This window comes from Miniopterus natalensis, chromosome 5 (assembly GCF_054644295.1).
Source record: "Miniopterus natalensis isolate mMinNat1 chromosome 5, mMinNat1.hap1, whole genome shotgun sequence".
Classification (NCBI taxonomy): Eukaryota; Metazoa; Chordata; class Mammalia; order Chiroptera; family Miniopteridae; genus Miniopterus; species Miniopterus natalensis.
In genome coordinates this window covers 34,735,035-34,755,625 of record NC_142085.1, presented here as the reverse complement: position 1 = coordinate 34,755,625, position 20,591 = coordinate 34,735,035, and the positions used below count along the sequence as shown (strand labels likewise).

The 20,591-nt window shown below is 38.2% G+C and overlaps 1 protein-coding gene across 1 annotated transcript in view; it reads right to left on the bottom strand.

Moving 5' to 3' along the window:
• Positions 1-3,141: 3,141 nt before the first annotated feature.
• CD109 (CD109 molecule) overlaps positions 3,142-20,591 on the bottom strand; it is a 103,467-nt gene continuing 86,017 nt past the window's right edge. The window contains exons 27-33 of the mRNA XM_087817476.1: positions 18,814-19,004; positions 18,232-18,387; positions 17,127-17,192; positions 14,153-14,295; positions 12,377-12,524; positions 10,367-10,469; positions 3,142-8,083 (exon numbers count right to left, since the gene is read on the bottom strand). Coding sequence (XP_087673602.1) covers positions 7,908-8,083; positions 10,367-10,469; positions 12,377-12,524; positions 14,153-14,295; positions 17,127-17,192; positions 18,232-18,387; positions 18,814-19,004 — 983 coding nt within the window. The 3' untranslated portion in view covers positions 3,142-7,907. The remainder of the gene's footprint in view (positions 8,084-10,366; positions 10,470-12,376; positions 12,525-14,152; positions 14,296-17,126; positions 17,193-18,231; positions 18,388-18,813; positions 19,005-20,591) is intronic.

The following is a 20,591-nucleotide window of genomic DNA, read 5'->3' as shown; positions in this document are numbered from 1 at the left end:
CTGTGCAGACGCAGAAGGAGCTCACCTGGTGAGGGCATGGGAGCTCCGCACAATTTCCCCATATCTTGACCTATGAATTCTTACATCTGGCTGTTCCTAGTTATTTCCTTTTATAATAGACTGGTAATCTACAGTTTCCTGAGTTCTGTGAGCTGCTCTAGCAAATTGATCTAACCCAGGAAGGGCTCTTGGGAACCTCTGATTTATAGCCAGTGGGTCAGAGGTCAGAGGTAACAGCCTGGGGTTTTGACTGGGGTCTCAAGTGGGGTGTGGAATTGGGAAGGGCAATCTTGCAGGATTGAACCCTTAACCTGTGGGATCTCATGCTATCTCCAGGTAGATTTTGCCAGAATAGAAATGAATTTTAAGACACCCAGCTGGTGTCCGAGAATTGCTTGGTGGTGGGGAAGCCCCCCCAACACACACGTTGGAATTGGTGAACAGAACATTTAATATCTAAACAAATTAACTGAAGTTCTGGAGGGAACTTGGCAATAGGCCTAAGAAATAAATATTCCTTTCATTCTAAAAATAAATTTTTGGAATCTACCAATTTGGTATCTACTATATGCCAAATTCTGTAGATACTGAAAATTCAAAACTAAGGCATAATCTCTGCCCTTCAGGAACCTGCTTCTCATTGCTTCTGATAAGCGGGGTAGAGAAAAAATTAAGGGAAGGGGTGATATTAGAATTGAACATAGGACTCTCAGAAGCTAATGAGAAAAATGACACAAACCTAGTTTGAATTTCCCAAGAACAGAGAAAATATCCTTTCCAGTGTGCTTCTTTAAAATGAAAGAGAAAAATAAAAGCCTTCAAAACACAAACTTTTACTTGCCAATTTACCAAATATTTTATACGCCTTAATAACTTCTGTTCCTTATTATCTGTTAACCAGTTCCTAAGACAACAAAATGTATGATAACCTGCAGAGAAAAAACACACTAAAACTAGGAAGTCAAACCCTTCAAGGAAAAAATTGTTTTCACTTTTTTGGAATGCCACGACCTTTAATGCATAACTTTATTATTATTATTATTATTTTGTATTATGTATAAATATACAGTTAAGTGCCTACACAATACACTGGGTACATTAGTCAGATAGCATTTCTCATAAATATGGAGATAGAGATAGATGAGTGATACAGATGACAGACAGATGATAGATATAAATGATAGATATATAGATGATAGATCGATGATAGATGACAGATGACAGATGATAGATGATAGATATCGATGATAGATGATAGATATAGATAGACGATAAATAGATGATTGATAGATTAGATATAGATGATGATGATAGATAGATGATAGATAGATAGATAGATAGATAGATAGATAGATAGATAGATAGATGATAGATAAATGATAGATAGATAGATAGATATAGATAATGATAGATAGATGATAGATAGATGATGATGATAGATAGATAGATAGATAGATAGATAGATAGATAGATAGATAGATAGATAGATAGATAGATAGATGATAGATGATAGATAGATGATAGATGATGATAGATAGATAGATAGATAGATAGATAGATAGATGATGATAGATAGATAGATGATGATAGATGATAGATAGATAGATAGATGATAGATAGATAGATAGATAGATAGATAGATAGATAGATAGATAGATGATAGATAGATAGATAGATAGATAGATAGATAGATAGATAGATAGATGATAGATAGATAGAGATAGATGATAGATTAGATAGATGATAGATGATAGATAGATAGATAGATAGATAGATAGATAGATAGATAGATAGATGATAGAGATAGATAGATGATAGATGATAGATAGATGATAGATGATAGATAGATAGATAGATAGATAGATAGATAGATAGATAGATAGATAGATGATAGATAGATAGATAGATAGATAGATAGATGATAGATAGATAGACAGATAGACAGATAGACAGATAGACAGACAGACAGACAGACAGACAGACAGACAGACAGACAGATAGATAGATAGATAGATAGATAGATAGATAGATAGATAGGTAGACATCAAATATAGAGAAAGAGAGTCTATGGTGGATTAGGGTAGAAAATTTCATAAATGTAGGCTTACGATGTGGTAAGTGAATCAAAACCAACAAGAGAAGCAATTAGTTCATAGTGCAAGCTAATATAATAAAATACTAAATTGTGTATGGCAGACTCTAAGTCAGGATTGGTAAATCCCCAGCTCAAGTGTCACCACCTGGCCCTGCCTCGGCCACGCAGACGTTCACAGCTGATTCCAGCTTTGTTCCCATTGGATCCAAAAAGTGGCCTCAAAACCCCTGGCAGAATCCCTCCAGGGTGTCATCATCAGATGATTTCAGCTGGTATTTAAGAGGAACTCTATTTGCCATCGCTGCTATAATAAAGTTTATTTAAAACAAAACAAAAAAACCCACAGTGAGTAAATTAGCCTAGAATGGATGGCAATTACAGTCCCCCCACCTGTGAGTTAAGGCCTGGAGGCAGGAATGCTGAGGGTAAATGTTGGGGGTTAAGCCATTCACACTGGGTCCACAGGGCAGGAAGCAGGAGCTGGGAAAGCCTTCAACATGCTAGACTTCAAACTCCAGGTAAAGCAGTGAATTTATTCATTCCACAATATTTATTGAGTGCCTGCTACCCACCAGGCAGAAGTCCCAGTTTAGCTCTTAAGAAGTTGTAGAGGGGGGAAAATGTAAAACTTGGCAAGGCACTCAACATCTCTAGGTCTTAGTAAAACAGGAGAGCTGTGTTAGTTTCTTAGGACTGCCGTGACCAAGTACCACAAATTGAGTAGCTTAAAACAACAGTCATTGTCACAGTTGTAAGGCCTACAAGCCTGAAATCAAGGTTTCAACAAGCACATGCGCACCATGGAAACCTGTAGAAGACTCTGTCCTTGTGCACCACTTACCCCTCCACAGACCCCACTCCGACACCTAAAGCAAAGAATGAGGAGGGAGGTGAAGGGGGCTCGTGATCAATCATGTTAAACTTTTGTCACATAATAATGCCTACTCTAACCTACCCTCAGCCAACCCACTTCTCACAATTAAACATGCTTAGAGATGTGCTGGAGACATGATTTAAGCTAAAATAAAAAGAACGCTGATAATAAATAGATGGGAATTTTTAATTTTTTATTCACAAACCATGATTCTTATTGAATAATAAAATAGAGCACAATTAACAATAACATAACATTTAAAATTTAAATTTTCGGAATTACCTTGATCAATATATAAAGTTTTAGTTTCTGGGAAAATATAATGCTTTATTTCAACAGTATTTGCCTCACATGCAAAACAGCTTCCCGAAATAGGGGATTTATGAGCAAAATTTTATAAACCTTCCAGTGTACATAAGAAATTGACTCTACCACATCAACTGTACCCTTCTAAAGATCCAAAACATAAAGGCTTGAAGGACCAATATAGAGCCCTGTTTTCTTGAAGCTTTCAAAGATAAACCTGAAAGATTTATAAATGGAACATTACCCACCCTCTACCACTGATTCAATATGTTGGGCAGAAGAGTGGTAAATTGTGGCCTCATGACAACATGAGAGAGAATTATTCTTAAATATGTAGCTACATATATCAATATCATCCTTATTTCAGACACACACATACCCATGTGTCAGCATCCTTTGAAGTGAGAAACTCACTTTCCCGTGTTAGAATAGAAACTGAAGTCAAAATAACAACATTTTATGGAATGATGCAATGTGACACTGTCTTTTGGCAAGGCACACGAAAACGCAACACACCGGCTAGAAATAATTCTGAAAGAAGCCTACTCCTACTGACATATACTTAATTAAAAATGTATATTTACTGTTTAGTTTCCTGAAGTAAAATAACAGACCTCTATTCAAAGTAGTGATAAAAATAATCGCAACTCCCAATGTAACTTAATTACCCCCACTGTAACTTAAGACATTTAATAGTAACAGGAAATACCATTTGAATAGAAAATAGAAAAAGTTTAAGTTCTTACAAGTGCTATGCTTTACTGGAATTTGATAACAAAGAAAAATGAGGCATATGCCCTTCTGTTTAACAGAAGCCTCTGTGGAGAGTATAAAAGGGTCTGAAGCTTATCCAAGAGTGAATCCACTTACTGTAAGTGTCTCCGATTCACAATGTGCCAGAAAACGGTGCACCCAAGAATAAGTACACAATGGCACTCGGACCCATGGTAGCCATTTGGCAAACTCAAAATATGTATTGTCCTTATGTTAAGAAACCTTGTCGAGGAGGTATTTACAACATATTTTTATGGAAATATAGAAAGTGTTAAACTTCAATAAATCAAATTTTTTAAAATAAGACTGTTACAAATAACTCCAGATTATATACCAACAGATTAATAAAATGGCTTGTTTTTAAAATGACCAAAAAAATCATAGCTCCAACTTTTTAAAAATGTCATAGGACAACCAGGAATGTCTGATGAAATAAATGAATTATATCAAAATAAAGATAATTGGTGTTATAGTGCCAGACTACTTATAACTCTATTTAACATAAACAGAAATTAGGACTAAATATAACTTTAAAAAGATAACTAGACCCAGGCTCAAAAGAATGGGAGCAGGGAGAATTAAGCTATCTACAGTTCTGAAAATTTCCACATGTAGGATATGTTATTGCATATATAGGTAACAAACTGTAAGGTAATAGATATATATCTGGATTTTATAGTAGCACAACGCTCCTTGGATTTTACTATAATCAAAATACTAAAGCAAAGATATTGTCAGAACACGTGGAAAACATAAAGTACAAAGGACAATAAAAGGAAACATTTCATTGACCTGGAATATTTTAAGGAGCTTTAATTCTTTTTCAGAATTATATCTGAAGGTAGAACGATACTGAAACCAAATATAAAAGCACTGTCCTGTTCTTGAATTGTTTGGCTACTAGTTTCCCCAACATTCAGTCCCTGGAACCACTGTCCAGTCGACACTGGAAGTGCCAATGCTGGCGTCTCAGTGAGGTCCCCAGGCAGGGGGACAAGGGGGGACTTTAAATTCGTTCCTATCGGGAAACGAAACTGATGACCTCGTGCGTGGAAGAGCCTAAGTCAGCATAAGCAAACTTACAGGTAAAGTGAATTTTTAATATTCTGACTCATAGTACCTGAAGAAAATGGACTATACCATCAATTTTCACTGTTACATGTCCTTCTTTCTCCTTATTTTGGTGGCTTTTTAATCACATTTCATCCGACCCACGACCTGTGGGCGGCGAGTGCTCCGAGGCTGGAGGGAGCCAGGGCGCCTCCACCACAGCCCCCAGGCCGCGACCAGAGCAAGGGACCCTCTCCCCCGCCCTCCCCTCCGCTTCACTTTTAATCAGTGTATAATCAAAGGAAAGCGGTTACGAGGTCACTTTTTCACCTGAAAATCTGAACGACTTCACAGAAATAGTGTTAGAGTCTAGTTTTTAAATGAGGAAATAGGGTCTAAAAAAGACTCAAGCTGTCTCCCGCTGGCCTTTCCACTCTAGTGTTTCCTAATATACTACACTCAAAGCTCGGGATAAATTACCTACCAAAGAATAGAAGGCCCTGATGGGCAGCATAAGCTTCCCTGGGCAAGGCAGGGGAGGGGTATCTGCCAACACCCCCACCACCATCAGCTTCACTATAAGATGCTTTCATTTCTCGAAAAGTCCTGGGGTGTGAAGCTGAAAGCATCCTACAGGAGGCCACACCTAGCAATGCTTATTCTAGATCAGCGTGGTTAAGGGTGTGACAGAACTTTTCCCCACTTGAAAGCAAACACGAGAAAGTTCTGTGTTTGATATTTAACTGCTCTTTCTCCATAGATTCTCTGAGAGGATCTTTTTTCCACAAGGAGGTGTCAAGCTTGTAACACTGAATGCTGGTGATTTCTACTTTGGTATCCAAAATATCCATAAGCAATACATTTCTTAAAATTCACTAAAAATAAAATTCTCTTTAAAATTCCACTTAAAGGATATACTTGCATACTTTATTTTTGATAGATTTAAATAGTTGAAAATATTGTAATGCAGACTCTCTGGAGCCCATGGTAATTAGTTTTCCCATGTCCACTTGAGAGATATGCCATGGAGTTAAGGAGTAACATTAAAGCATTTCTTAGATTTAGTAAAAGATCTTTGTTTTTGTTTGTATCTAATATATTTTAATAAATGTAGAAGGGAAGTAAGAAGAGTGAAGAGAGAAAAGAGAAGAAGGAAAGGAAATTTTCTTTAAGATTTCACCCAGATGAATGAGTACTATCCTTTAGAATACAGGGTAACCAAAGATCCAGGTGCTCAAAATTTAGAAAGCTCCTTAAAGATTTGAAGCAAGCATCAGATGTCACCTGACAGCTGGCAGTCTGACACTCAGACACATGAGCCTAGAAGAGCTTCTCCAGGCCCCGGGCAATGCCTACAATACTTCATTCAGGTCAGCCGTTCTGTCAAGACTCTGGTTCCTGTCAAACCTCAGCTTCTTTCTCAGACCAGAGAGGTCAGTCTGCTGTGTCGTGTATGATTTTGTCATACCCCTGGCTTATCACCCTCTATTACGAACAAAACTTCTGTCTCCTGGTCTAGTCTAAGCCGCAGAAGGCGAGTATTGCAATGCACTACAACCCTCCCCCCGAAACAGAGCCAGAGTGTGAAGCTGGGGACATCAGGAGAGCAGCACACGAGGACCCCTTCGGGCAGCTTTCTGCAAACACCCAATGTCTAACCCAACCAACCAACAAAGCACAGGAAAACACATTCCCTCTCATTCTTCTCTCCAGAAGAAAAATCGAGGAAGAGTCAAGTAGTGTGTGGTATGTGATTACATTTGGAGTGAAAAAAACACCATTTTGCTTAAAAAAAAAAAAAAAATCCCCACCTACATTCGAAAAAGAAGGATGTGATACCCAATTACAAAGAGTATACTGAGACCACTGGGGGTGTGATAGGGTGGGGTGGGGAGTAGGGTTAAGGTAGATGTGGGAAGGGAACAGAACAAGCCCCTCGGTCTGGTAGTTTTCTCCCAGTTCTCAGGAAATCCGTCTTTAATGCTAAAAAATAATATGAACGAAGCCACTTTAAAATGGAGTGAGAGCTGCCATTCCAAAGGAGCTGCCTTGCAAGGCTGACGCCTCACACCTTTGGAATATTCAAACAGGGCAACATAACCTTCCCACTGGGCCTAAAGCAGCCTTGTGTCTGCAAGAGTAACAAAAAAAGCAGCTATTGTGACAACCAGGCTGATGGCTACCGGACTGAAAATTAAAAACATTGTTTAGAATTAGCAGTGCTATGTTACCCTATCTGCACCAATAGAAGTGCCTTCCTTCTATTGATGTCACTGTTTTCCTTCCTTTTCTCATAAATACCCCTTGTCTTTGTCTCCTAATTCGAACATTGTTTGGGCTTCTGCCTGAATCAGTTCTTTCCCAGTAACTATTCTTTTTGATCTCAAATAAATGCTGATGCCTCTCACTTTGGACTTTTATTTTTAGGCTGTCAATACTAAAGGAAAGACTGGTGTTGAATAAGTCTTAAGAACTTCATTTCTTCTGGAAAAGGAAAAGAATAATGGATCTAAAATAACACATTTATTCTGGAGAAAACAAGACCTCCCCAAAAATCCTAAAATATTTTAAGAGGAAAAAATAAAGATATACAATTGCAATAATTCTAGATTTTGTTCCACACAGAAGTCAGGTGAAGACATCTATGCAGCTATACATATTAGGATCTGTCATACAAGCATTCCCCTCAACCCCATAAAAAGAAAAAAAACTGTTTTTCAAAATAGTCAGAAGCAATATTTGATTATGAAAATAAGGCGATCCCGTGTGACTCTGGAAAGGTGTTCCGTGGAGTCCTTAAGAAATAAATCACAGCCAACGTTGCAACGAGAACAGAAGCATGACACAGAAAACAAAAATGACTGAAGAGTGACGAAGGGAGGCAGGAGCTCCATTCTTGCAAAGACCACAGCCTCGGACGTCTCTGCAGAGGTCACAAGAGGACAGCTTCATTCTGGAGTTGTAACTTCTCACCGCTTTTCTCCCTGTTCAAAGAGGCGGACATCAGTTTACACGTCTCCCTTGTTTAGAAACATTTACTTTGCCAAAACTTAAAAGCATTTCAATACACTTTCCTGAGTTTTCCATTCTCCATATAATTTTATTTTTCTTTACAAGAAACAACTGAAATGCTCCAGAGGGGCCCACACTGCTAAGCAAATCCAAGAGAGAAACAATGCTTTCAGTCCAATCTATCTACCACCAGCAGTTGGCCGCGCCGAGAGAGAGAAAATGGACTGCAGCTGCATGCTTCCACGGCAAGCACGCCTGCAGTCTCGTGGAACAGGGAAGATTTTAAATTAAGGGTTGTCACCTCCTCGAGAGTTTATTTTAAGGTGACATTTTCTATGCATTCGAGTAGAGTTCTGATCATTAGAACTACTGAAAAGGATATTTATATTAACTCTAATTGAAATATTTTTTTTAAAAAAAGAAAAAGATATTTATCATGGGTTTTATTTAAAAGTACAAAGATATGAAGAAAACTCTGTTTATGCAATGCCTTGCTTCAGTGTTTTAATACGGTGATTTTCAACCGGTGTGCCACAAGAATTTTTAAAATATGCAATGCCAGACTATTTAGTCAGGGCACTGACCTCTTTTCTTTTAGATTGTCGAATAAAAAAAAGGACAACAGCCAACATAACCATAGCCATCTGGTGTGAATGAATCAAAATTATACTTATTTTTTGTCAGATCAGCAAAAAATATAATTTTTGATATGCTGCAGAATTTTAGTAATTAGTTTATGTGTGCCATGAGATGAAAAAGGTTGAAAATTGCTGCTTTAAATTGAGCACATAATCTCTAAACACTATTCAGCTTTGGTAAATTTTATAGGATAAGCTAATATGAAAAAAACTATATAAAGCACTGTATAAGCTCACTATAAAACAAATGATTTTAATTTTCACAATTTTCAAAAATATTCTATATTCAAATTTCCTCATGGTGTTTCCATCTTTTAATGTTACAAATATGTTTTCTAACTTTAGGATTTTCAAAAATGGGTTGGTAGGTTCTTATTAATCTGATCTTTCCCAAATGTTCACCTTAAAATGTGCCCCTTATAAATAAGTTGTTTTCCACACACACAAAAATTATATAGACTGAACCTTTTTTGTTTCTGAAACATTTAAAACGTTCTCCATACACCTAAGAAACATCAACTGGAGAATTTTGTAGTTAGGTTAAATAACAAAGTTGGACAACTAAGGACTGTCCTTGAGCCTCCACAGCATATCCCATCCTTCCAGCAGAAAAAAAGTGCATCATTGTTTCCCCAGAATGTCCCACAAGAACCTAAATGAGTGCTCTTCCCCAGTTCCAATAGGAGCCAAAGAGGAGAAAAGCTGGCTTGTTGATTTAGAAGGAGAGAGAACTGGTGCTACACCTTGGTCCTCAATGAATACTGTCAAAAATTACTAACAATGTCAACAACTTCATTTTCTTTTAAAGTATAATTACCTACAACTACCTAACACACACAAAAATGTTCATGATTCTCAGGCATTCTGGTGACTCTAAGCCACCAGGAATGTTTTTTCAGGATAAGTCTTATTACAAGTGGAAACATCAGCCTGGAGGTCACACAGCCCCGAAACGACGATCTGTGAATGCAGATTCATCCTAATTAACTTAGGTGATCTCCAAACCAGATCTCTACTTTCACATCCTAAACTTCTAACATTTTATAAAGTAAGAAGTTACTAGTAAAATCAAAAGCTCAAGTTATTTCCCAAACTATAATTTTCTTGATATGCTACAAAAAAAAAAAAAGGCTGTTGTATAATTTTTAGCAAAACAGCAGACTCCCTCAATGAAGAAACACTAAATGCATGAGACGTTTCCACTGCCGATCCTCCCAGTAAAACAAACGTCAGGTGGAATGGGTGCTTGGAATAGGGGCAAAACCTGGGAAACTAAACATAACTGGACTCTGTCAATTTTTCTTTGTAAATTTTGGAATTGTGAGTTAAAAACCTAAACATTACGAGCAAAAGCATCACTTTTTAATATCACATGCTAAATGTTATCATGTGACCTTTGTAAATGATCAGTTGTCTTCATTTAAATGGAAAGCTTACCTCCTGCTCCCCTACCCCTCACACTTCCCCAACAATACCCCCCAACATAAAAACAATCCAGTTGGCAACCACTTTGAATAAATAATGAGTGAATGAGTGAATGAATGAATGAATGAATAAGTGAATGAATGAATGCCTGACTTAACTCCTAAAGTAACAAGAACTTCAGAACACACTTACTTGGTTCATAGTAATCCACTATGGACACGGAAACATCTTGTGTATTTGAAACTTTAAAGTTTCTCACCGCAGGAATATCAATACAGAATTGGGTGGCATTTACCTTGAAAAATACAACAAACTTTTAAGGAAATGGCAGGCTATGTGTTCATGAAAAAGCAAAAGATATTTCTTTTTCTTATTTTAGGAAACAGATATAGAAACTAACATTTAGGGAGCACTTCTACATGCCCCGTGCTGTAGTAAGCACTCTACGTAAATTATCTCATTTAACTCATAAAACAATCCTTACAGGACAGGCATTGTTCTTACTTCCATTTCACTGAACGGAACAGACAGTGAGTGGTAAAGAAAGCAGCAAGCCCAGGGACACACGCCCCCGGGCGGTGGTGCCTCCCCCAGATCCCCTGCCTCAGGCAGTGCACCCTCCCAGGTTGCTGCTAACAGCTCACAGCAGCCCCCTTCTCCAGAGAATTGTCCTCAGCTCACAGCAGCCCCCTTCTCCCACTAAGTGAGGGAACCCCAGGGTGGGTGGATGCACCCCACAACCAATAACTGGCTGATACGAAGTACAAAAGGCCAGCCTCCTTGCCTCCAAGAGGGGCAGCTTATGCCAATTTGGCAAACAAGGCTGGTTAAGGAATCCAAAACTGATAAATTCCTGCAAACATTCCATCATGTACCAATTAGCAGTAAATAAAAATTCAAATAAATCTGTCAAAACATAATGAACACTCAAATTAAGATAACTGTTAACAAGAACATCTCAGGTACAGGAAAAACTCCAAAACCAATTACACTATTAAATAAAAACCTTAAATTTGTTCTTCAAGTTCCAAATCAGGCCTGTGGCTTTCAAACAGTATTTAATATGTGAAAATTCCTGGACAGCAAAAGAATTCTAGAGGCCCTGAATTAATTTCGAAAGGTTTTTCACTAGAGTTATTTTTTAAACACTGAGAACATGCAGGAACTAGCTTTTCAAAAGTAGGTATATTGCTAGAGCAATATAGTTCTGATTCATATTTGGCAAAACTGGAATAAGAAACATACATATTATATTCCCCCCTCACAACGTGAAATCTTGAGAACACTTAGAATTCGATTTCAATTCAACCTATGAATTTCATACAGATGTGAGAAGGAAGGAATAAACTTACACACTAGCGGTCTGGAGACACAAGTGGAGTCTTGGATTCTTCACTTACATTATATTCTCACATATTTTATGCATTTTATTTTTGGATCAGTAATTTTCATACAGCAATGGGAAGTACGAGTGAAAATTATATAATAATTGTGTGTAAAGACCAAACCTCTGAGAACTTTCTTCTATGATTTAAGCACGTAACATCAATGCAAGACTATCAACCCCTTTGGGATTTATTAAAAGCTTCATAAAACCATTTTAAAACATGAAATGAAAGCTTTCATCATCAGCATTTAAACAAATTGTTTAGCAATTCCCTGAGGTGGGGGAGGGGTTTTCAAAGTGAGATCTGCACTTAATTTTTGAAATTCTGATACGGCAGTTTCTGTATATTTTATATCTGGCATGAAATAATGACTTGGTTAGCAAGACTTTCATTAGTGTCACCATCAATAGTAATTCTCTTTATTATTTTTTTAAATAAATTTATTGGGGTGACAATGGTTAATATGAACATATAGGTTTCAGGTATGGGTTTCTATGTTGCAAGATCTGTATATTGCTCTGTGTGCCCACCACCCAAAGTCGTATCTTCTCCTGTCACCATATAGTAAGACTCCCTTCACCCCCCACCACCTTCCCTCTGGCAACCACCACACTGCTATTCATAATTCTCTCTAAACTGATTTTATAATGGTATCTTTTTAATGAGAACAAATATATGATTGCCGTGTTAAAGTCATTCAGGGACACAAAACGCTGAAATAACAAAAAGTATGCATACAGTAAGGGAGACTCTGAATACAAGAAATGGCAGCTTTGCCCATGGGCACCTGTGTGAAACAGGTTTTACTACTTACAGAATCTAAGTACAGGTTGAGTTTTCCATGATCAAGCTCCACTTTCTTCACCGTGTCGCTCAGAGGAATTGCGTCTAAGGTCACAATAAAACCGCTGAGCAAGTTAACTTCCATCAGGGCCATGCCGCTTCTTTCTGGGCCCAAAAACCTAAACGGAAAGAAAAAAATGCAAGAAAAAACGAAAGCTGCTGGCAAACTATCTTCACAGAAGAATTAAAACTGCCAAGTGCTTATCACTATTTTGCTAAAACAAAAATCACTACCGAAAATTGTGAAACAGGTCATCCTTTCCTCCCAGGTGTGACTTTCTCACCACGTTCGGCCCATGAGGAATAAGGCTATAACGTGTTCACTAACAGACGGTATGACATGCCTGCCGTGTAAGGGGCCTGTGCCTTAGGCTGTGACAAGCGCAACCTCGGTGCCCTGCCAGCAGGCAGCTCGGCTTCCTAGTGGCGATTCCAAACTGAAGTGCAGTTTTCATTTTCTCAAAAGCTCACAGCCCTACAGGCTCCAGCCAAAAGCCAGGATTCCAACAGAGGCATCACTGGACCACTTAGCAGGAGACCGCGGCCAAGTCCTCAGCAACCTTCCCTTCATCTGGTTTCACAGGAAGAGGGAGAGTCCTTCCCTTTGTTCTCCCGCATACTTGGAGCACATCTCGTGTTTTCTTTGGCCACCTCGAGACAGCGACAAGCCTCGGGGAGTTTTATCACACGGCCTCATTCTCTCGCCCTGCTGTACACAGCGTCGGTATCAAAGCACCTGGCCACCAACAACATTTGTCTCCTTTAAAATAAATATTTTTCTAAAATGAATGGCTGGCGAGAGCTGTCTGTTTGGAGCAGAGAGAGCCCCGCATGGGTAGGGAAAGGAGCTTGTCTCCAGCGTGGAAGGATCCTAGCACTGTTGAGTCAGCTCCCGCTGTCCTCTCGCACAGCAAACCCAAGCAGGCCTGGCAGAAATCTTGCTTTTTAAGAGCAGTGAACTGATGACCGATAGAAAAGCCATGCGGTACAACGGCTGACTGCCGCTGGCTGGGCGATCCCAACTGTAAAGTCTCTTGATTCAAGAACTTTCTAAAGGAGCTGCTCTGAAACTTGTGTGTGTGCTAGAATGACCAAGAAAGCGGAGGAGGGCGGCTTCGCCCCATGTCTAGGAAGTCAGCAGCTTTGTGGTGGAACCTCTCTTTCTCACGGCTTAACAAGATCCTCAGATGTTTTGGATATAGGCCAAACTTACAAATCGCCTTACAAGTACTCCTGGAAGCTATAAGTGTCTGATTATTCTGAACTGCAATATGTTCACTATGTCTAAGAAACAAAACGATTCTTTTCATTGAACTTGCCTGCTCTTATGAAGTTTTCAGTTAAAAATATAACACTGAAGACTAAATATGAACCTAGAATAATAATTTAACAGAAAAATGACTATCAACAAGAAATATACCAATTTGGGTGTATTAAACATGATTGGTGAATTTCAAATTTTTATCAATTAAACTTGAGTTTTATTAAATTTTTCTATGCAAAGTTGTTATAAATACAAAGAAAACTTGCAAATAATTTTGGATACACTGAGAAATGCTTAAATATAATTAGTAGTTCACATATTTCTAGTCTATAATCTAAAGTGTAATGCATAACTGAAATCTCTGTTAAATGCAACTCCTTATGCGTTGATAATAGTTACACATATATAAATAATTAAATCTTCAAAAAATTTTTTTAAGGAGAAAGAGGAGGAAAAGGAGGAGAGACTTAAACAGATACCAACCTTGTGCACACATTCAAATTCAAATGATTGATATCATCTGTATTATCTTTTACAGCAACATTTAAATCAAAGGCTTCTTGATTTTGGATCGATTTTTGTCTTCTGGAAGACTTTGAGTCTTTTACATTACAAATAACATTTAGCTGCAAGAATAACAAATTAGCAGAAATAATAAATTAGCAATAAATTGTTAGCAATACATTGTCATCATTATGTATTCTGAATGTTAATGATTCTCAACTACATTCACAATCTCCAACTAGAAAAAGATTAGTTTTACCAGCTAACACAGTATCATTCTTAACAAACATTGCTATGAAAGTTTATAAACAATGATTTTTAAAATGGAGAAAATTGTTAGGTAACATTCCAAAACAAGTATCATAGACTATCATGAATGATATTCATGGGTATTATTTTTTTCAAAGAATGTAAAACATTCCCTACAGGGAAAAAGTGAAACTATTGCCAACTTTCTTCAGAGTATCCACTAATTTCTAAGCTCTGCTGCCCAACTGAAGTCATTTTTCACACACTGTAACCTTAGAAACTCTACAATAAATCTAAACTAAAACATCCAAGAGTCTTGGTTGCACAGAAACCTGTTCAACTGCTGAAGATTCTTTTTGCTCATACAAGGTTTTTCAGAGATGATAAAATGAATGATGCTTTTCAAGTCAACTGGGTCTTTTTCGGCATATACATACTCCATGCCCACCAACCATGTGAGGTGCTGCGCGGACACTGGTGGAGTGTGAGGGCCAGTGTTTTTCTCAAAGGGATCCTAAGAAGCTTGGCAATATATTCAAAATTTTCTAGGCCTGCCTCATGCCAAGCTGAACTGGCATCTAAATTTTTTTACCTCTGCCATTTTTTTGATGCCAAGGTTCATAAGCCTTACTATTGCTGTGTAAGGTTGGTTTGGGGTTTTTTTACTTATACTTAAATCACACACACACAGAACTAAACCTCTAGTACCCATCGTGGATTTATATATCTTAAAAATCCTTTCTCTTAGCCTTCATCTTCCGAAAGTAAGAGTTCCAACTTATGCTGCCACATTTAGCTCATGTAATGCTTCATCCCCTTGATCATGCCTGTAATTCACTCTGGAAATTCTCCAACTCTTTCTTAAACTACAATTAAAATTATAGAGTATTCTTGGAGCAGGTGAAGAATGGTCCCATAAAGCTGGAGAGGTGACCTCTGTTACTTCCATCATCCCTTTTCCAGTGGCATGCAACTGTCCTCTAAGGACCGACATCATCCGGAAGCAAACAAGGACTGCGAGATTTGTCCTCAGGGACTTAATTAATACCATCTATAACTAAGCATTAGGGTTTGTGTTTAGCCTGCGGTAAAGCTCAGCTGCTCAGTCAGAGAACTTCCAGAGATCTTGTAGCTTATTTCCAACAGCTTAGCATTTTATTACCCAAAAGAGGTTAACATTTACTATGAACCTGAGAGTTTTCTTTGCTGTTCTTTTTCCAGGGCACTTAGGAAAATATGAACTAAAGGAAATCACAATCTTATTCCTAGGTGACCAACTTTCTGCAGTGTTTTTCTCCATCGTGAGGCGCGCCTATTGGTCCCCACCTTTTGTTTTCTGCCTGCTCATACAGACATGAGACTGATGAACATTCTGACCATATTTACCTCCATGCCCTTCAACCTCAAGTAAAAATCATTTGGCTTGAGTAATGTAGCTATGTTTGGTTTATCAAGAATGAGTTCCAACCAATTTGGTGACTTAAATATACATATATAATTTTTTGATTGTATCTAAAATATCGTGTGTACTTACCTTTGGATTTACTGTTTAGGAATGAGAATTTAGTTTAGGAATAGAATTTGCACATGGTCTTTGTTAGTAAAGACCAATACAAATTATTCACTCTTTTCTCTTTCAGTCTTTTTCATTGACTACCATTCCTTTTATCTATGACCATTTTTCCTTGATTTTTAAAAAGCATTCACTTATTTTATGTATTAGAAAAAATAATCTTAGAATTATTTGGAAGTTCCCAAATTATATCTGAGCTTCTGCTCTACTTAGCAAGTGTACCTGCTCTCTTATCCAGAACAGTGGTACTGGTTTTTTAAAAGTGCCTTTTCTCTATAATGGCCTTTTTTTTTTTTTACTTTCTCAGTAAACCTTTTGGGTTTGTTTTTTTTAATCAAGCACATAATCATTTTTGGTCCTATCACATATTATGTTGAGAGTTTCTAATGAGATGATCTTCAGTCCCTATGATTTTCATGTATTATTGAGTATAATTATTTCATTCAGTATTTTCTGTGCTACTTTCATTTTATTCTACTATTACATCATAAAAGGTAGATTTCTCTGGATTTTCTTCCTGTACCAGAGCACTGACTGTATCATACTCTGATTGTTTTACTTACTAGCATAGAAGACTTTTTAGAAGACACATTTCCAATCTTTAGGTCAATTACTTATTACACCATCTTGACCTTTATATTGTTAAACGAATGTTAAGTTGTAAGTAAAATGCATATTTGTTCATTCAGTCATAGTAGAAGCATAGACTTTATCAAGTCAAAGTAAAATGCATATTCATTTATCAAGTCATAGCATTATAATTATAATTATAATTCTGAGCTATATTTTCATAAAACAAGGTTGGCATTCCCAACAATTCACATGAATAATACCAGAGGATTTTAATCCTCACTTCAAAACAAAATATTTTTCCAACAGATTATCAGTCCATATACTCGCTGTCTACTCACTAGCTAATAACATCTCTAACACGTACCTTTTATTTAAAAGAGCAATTTGTCTTGCCTAAGTCATAGAAATAAATCATTAAGAATTTTATACATTGTCTAAGTTAGAGATTTAGCAGTGCCTCAAACCAAAGAATTGTTGTAACAAGTCATATTTAACTAAACAAAACTAAACATTGCTTAAAACTTAAAAAAAAAAAAAAAACTAAACATTGCTACATACCTGGCAAATGGCAAATCCAAAACCATTTGCGGAGATATTAACTTCAGTCGGCTCTCCCACAGGAAGCTGGATAAAGGTAGAAAAATAAAGTGAATTCGGCTAGTTTTCCAATATCTAGGTCCTTCCACGTAGCACAAGAGATCAGTGTGATCCCTCCTTAGGAGTGTGAGCAGTCAGGGGAAAGCTCTAAGAATTTCACACGGCCCCCAGTCAAAAGCTATGGGTCACCCACGTGAGAGGCGAAGGCAGGGAGGTGCGCTCTCCGCGTGCCCTCCCCTCTGGCCTAGGACAGCACGTCGCGCTGTGGCCAGGCTGCCTTTCTGCAGGGGATGACACACGGGAGACAAGAAACACATCCTCTCTCTCCGCTGCCTCCCCTAGCCGGTGCCTAACCCTCCGGCCTCGCTGAGAACACGGGGCCCAGCATCATTGCCTATGACTAAGTTCATGCCTTCGTTTTCTTCACTATAATCCCTCTTCCTCAGTTTCCAGCCTTGAAATTCCCACTTTCATCATTACCCTCAAGTTCCCACAAGGTGACCCAGGAGAATCGAGTTACAGTCTAGCACAGGCCTTTATTCCATTTCAAAGTAAGACTTCTACTACTAGTTTCATCAGTTCTCCAACGAGGACGCGTGGTGCAGCTGAAAAAGACGTGGCCTTTGAAAGCCATGGGATCAAATCATAGCTCTACTGTTATTAGGACCATGATCTTGAGGAAGTCTGTAACCTCCCTCAGCCTCAGTTTTATCAAGTGTACAATAGGGATGAAAGTACTTATTTCTTAGAGTTCGTTTGAGAAGTAAATGCAATAGCACATGTAAAGAAATTGAGCACAGTGCCTGCAAAGAATGGTAACTCAACGGGTGTTCGCTCTTGTCCCAACATGTCAGTGCCCATGTTTTCTCCTTTACCGAAGTTCCCACCCCCTCTTCCCTTCCCCGGCTCAGCAAATTCAACCAAAGGAGCGTACTCCTTCCTTCCAGGCCCTCTACAAGGCCCTGGGAACAAGTCTTTGTGGAAGTCAATAAAACAGAAATAAAGTAGTTTTCTAGCCTAAGGAGTCATCTACAGAGAATTTTAAATAACCACCCCTTGTCCACACCTCTGCCATCTGGAGGACAAAGCGGTTGTGTGCGTCAATCCGAAATTTTACAGGACTCGGTGCACCGGACCCTGTCACAGTCACTTGGATATTTGTCCTGTCTGTGTTCATCAGGGCTGCAAATTCAGATAGGGCCTTCAAGGCCACAATGGTGTCCTGTTGAGGAAAGGAAAACATTAGTGCGTATGGGTGCATATCGAGGTCTCCAGAGGAAACGGAGTACTGTTCAGGGCACCCGTGTGCATCCGCCCACCTTCCCTGAGAGTGAAGTCTCCCTTACTCACCTTGAATCTCCCTGAGAGGCTCTGGATGGAACTGACCATCTACAATATCAGTTACCGCAGAGAGAAAAATGGCTAATACAGATGGGGAGCTAATTTATTCTATATAAATATCCAATATGATGTTTATATCCATGATGAGAAAACATTAAAATGAGTAGCTTAAGCCTCTGACTTAAACTACTCAACTTCTGGAATGCTGAGTAATTTTACGAATTCACGAAAAAAGGCAACCACATACTTCTTAAAACGATAGATGGATGGATGGATGGATAATAAATTTAAAACTATCCTCACTCACCTGGGTAGATGCAAAACCTCCCAAGCTGTTTCTTTGCCTGCTCAGCCACCTCATAATTGGGATTCCCTCTGAGATCTGCTGCTGCAGGAAGTGTGAGAGCAGCACATAGGCTGCAACCTCGATATCCAGGGAGCTGGGCTGCCAGGATTCAGAAAGTCCGGACACTGACGACGCCCAGAACTGCATGCCTTCTGCAAGAGAAAAGTAATGCCAGAATGGCCAGCTACAGAAAAACTACATTTTATGCCATTAAATATCCTTACACTGGTCCAAATTCTACTTCACTAACATGAAATTATATATATATTTCTATGTATGTGTCTATTTATGCCAAGCAAACGTGTGTGTTTAAACGCGAGTGCACGCACGCACACAAGCATGTGCTTATATGTCACTTTTTAAACTATTAAAACAAATGTTCGTCATTTTCCTATTGTTTATGTGTGAGGATGTTTTGATGAAAATATTTTCCCAAGAGAAATTCCATATGTTTGGCTCTAGACTAAGCAGCTATAAATAAAAGAAAAAAACATATTATATTCCAGAAAATAATATACATAACTTTTCTGAACAGGCCATCCCAAAAATATTTTAGAATATTTTAGAATCTGGGAATCTGCCATTAAGCAGCTCTAACATTCTGGGAAATCTCTCCTTTTTCATTATCTGAAAGTTAGCGTTATATGTTCGAAATCCAAGCCCCCAAGAAAAAAATAAGGAACCCTGGCCAACTCAACAATCTTCCTAGAGATATTCTTACTAGCCCCCAGAGTAACATCCTTTTTGGTGCCTTCCCCCTCAAATATTACTATTTACATAGTAATGTAACGAAGATTACACTTGGGCGGAATGTGTAATAACTACCATCTAGCCAAGTAGAGAAGAAGGAATGTCAAGGACTGCTTCAGCCTCTATGCCATAACCTTCTAGTCCCCAGCACAACAGGTAATAAGGAGTCAATCTAAGTTACTACTACTAATAATAATACTTTCTTACAGTCTCAGAAGTCTCGAAGTACCTTTTACAGTTATCCCTTCTTGAATTAACAGAGCTTTGAATCAGTGGCCTATTTCAGCCCACTCATCCCCATATCTGTCTATCATCTATCTATCTATCTATCTATCTATCTATCTATCTATCTATCTATCTATCTATCTATCATCTATCTATCATCTATCCATCTATCATCTATCATCTATCTATCTATCTATCTATCTATCTATCTATCTATCTATCTATCTATCATCTATCTATCTATCTATCTATCTATCTATCTATCATCTATCTACCTACCTACCTACCTACACATTCACAAGCATGTGCACACACAGACATACACTGAATCCCTGACTATAGAGGCCACTTGGGAAGTGACAACATCTGTACATTTTGTCCTGCTGTAGCCCCTAAGCAGTCTCCATTCAAAAAAATACATATCATACCCATAATTCACTAACAGCATTTTTTTTTGGCATTTGCATTTCTATTAATTAGCATTTTAGTTCCCATATTTAAACATTTGGCAGGCACTGTGCATGATCTCATTTAATCCTCACAGCAACCCTAAAACTGATGTTACTCCGATTTTACAGTGCAGGAAACTGCGGCGCCTAAAGGGAAGGAGCAGAGTCAGAATCTGAATCCAAGTCTCTCACAAGCCAAGGTCTTAAGGCCACCAAACCAGAAATGGAATCAGAGAACTCAAAGGGTAACTGGCATCTGGCAGAATATATCTAAAAGAAGAAAATACCCACACCCTGAAATTCTCTGGAAAACTC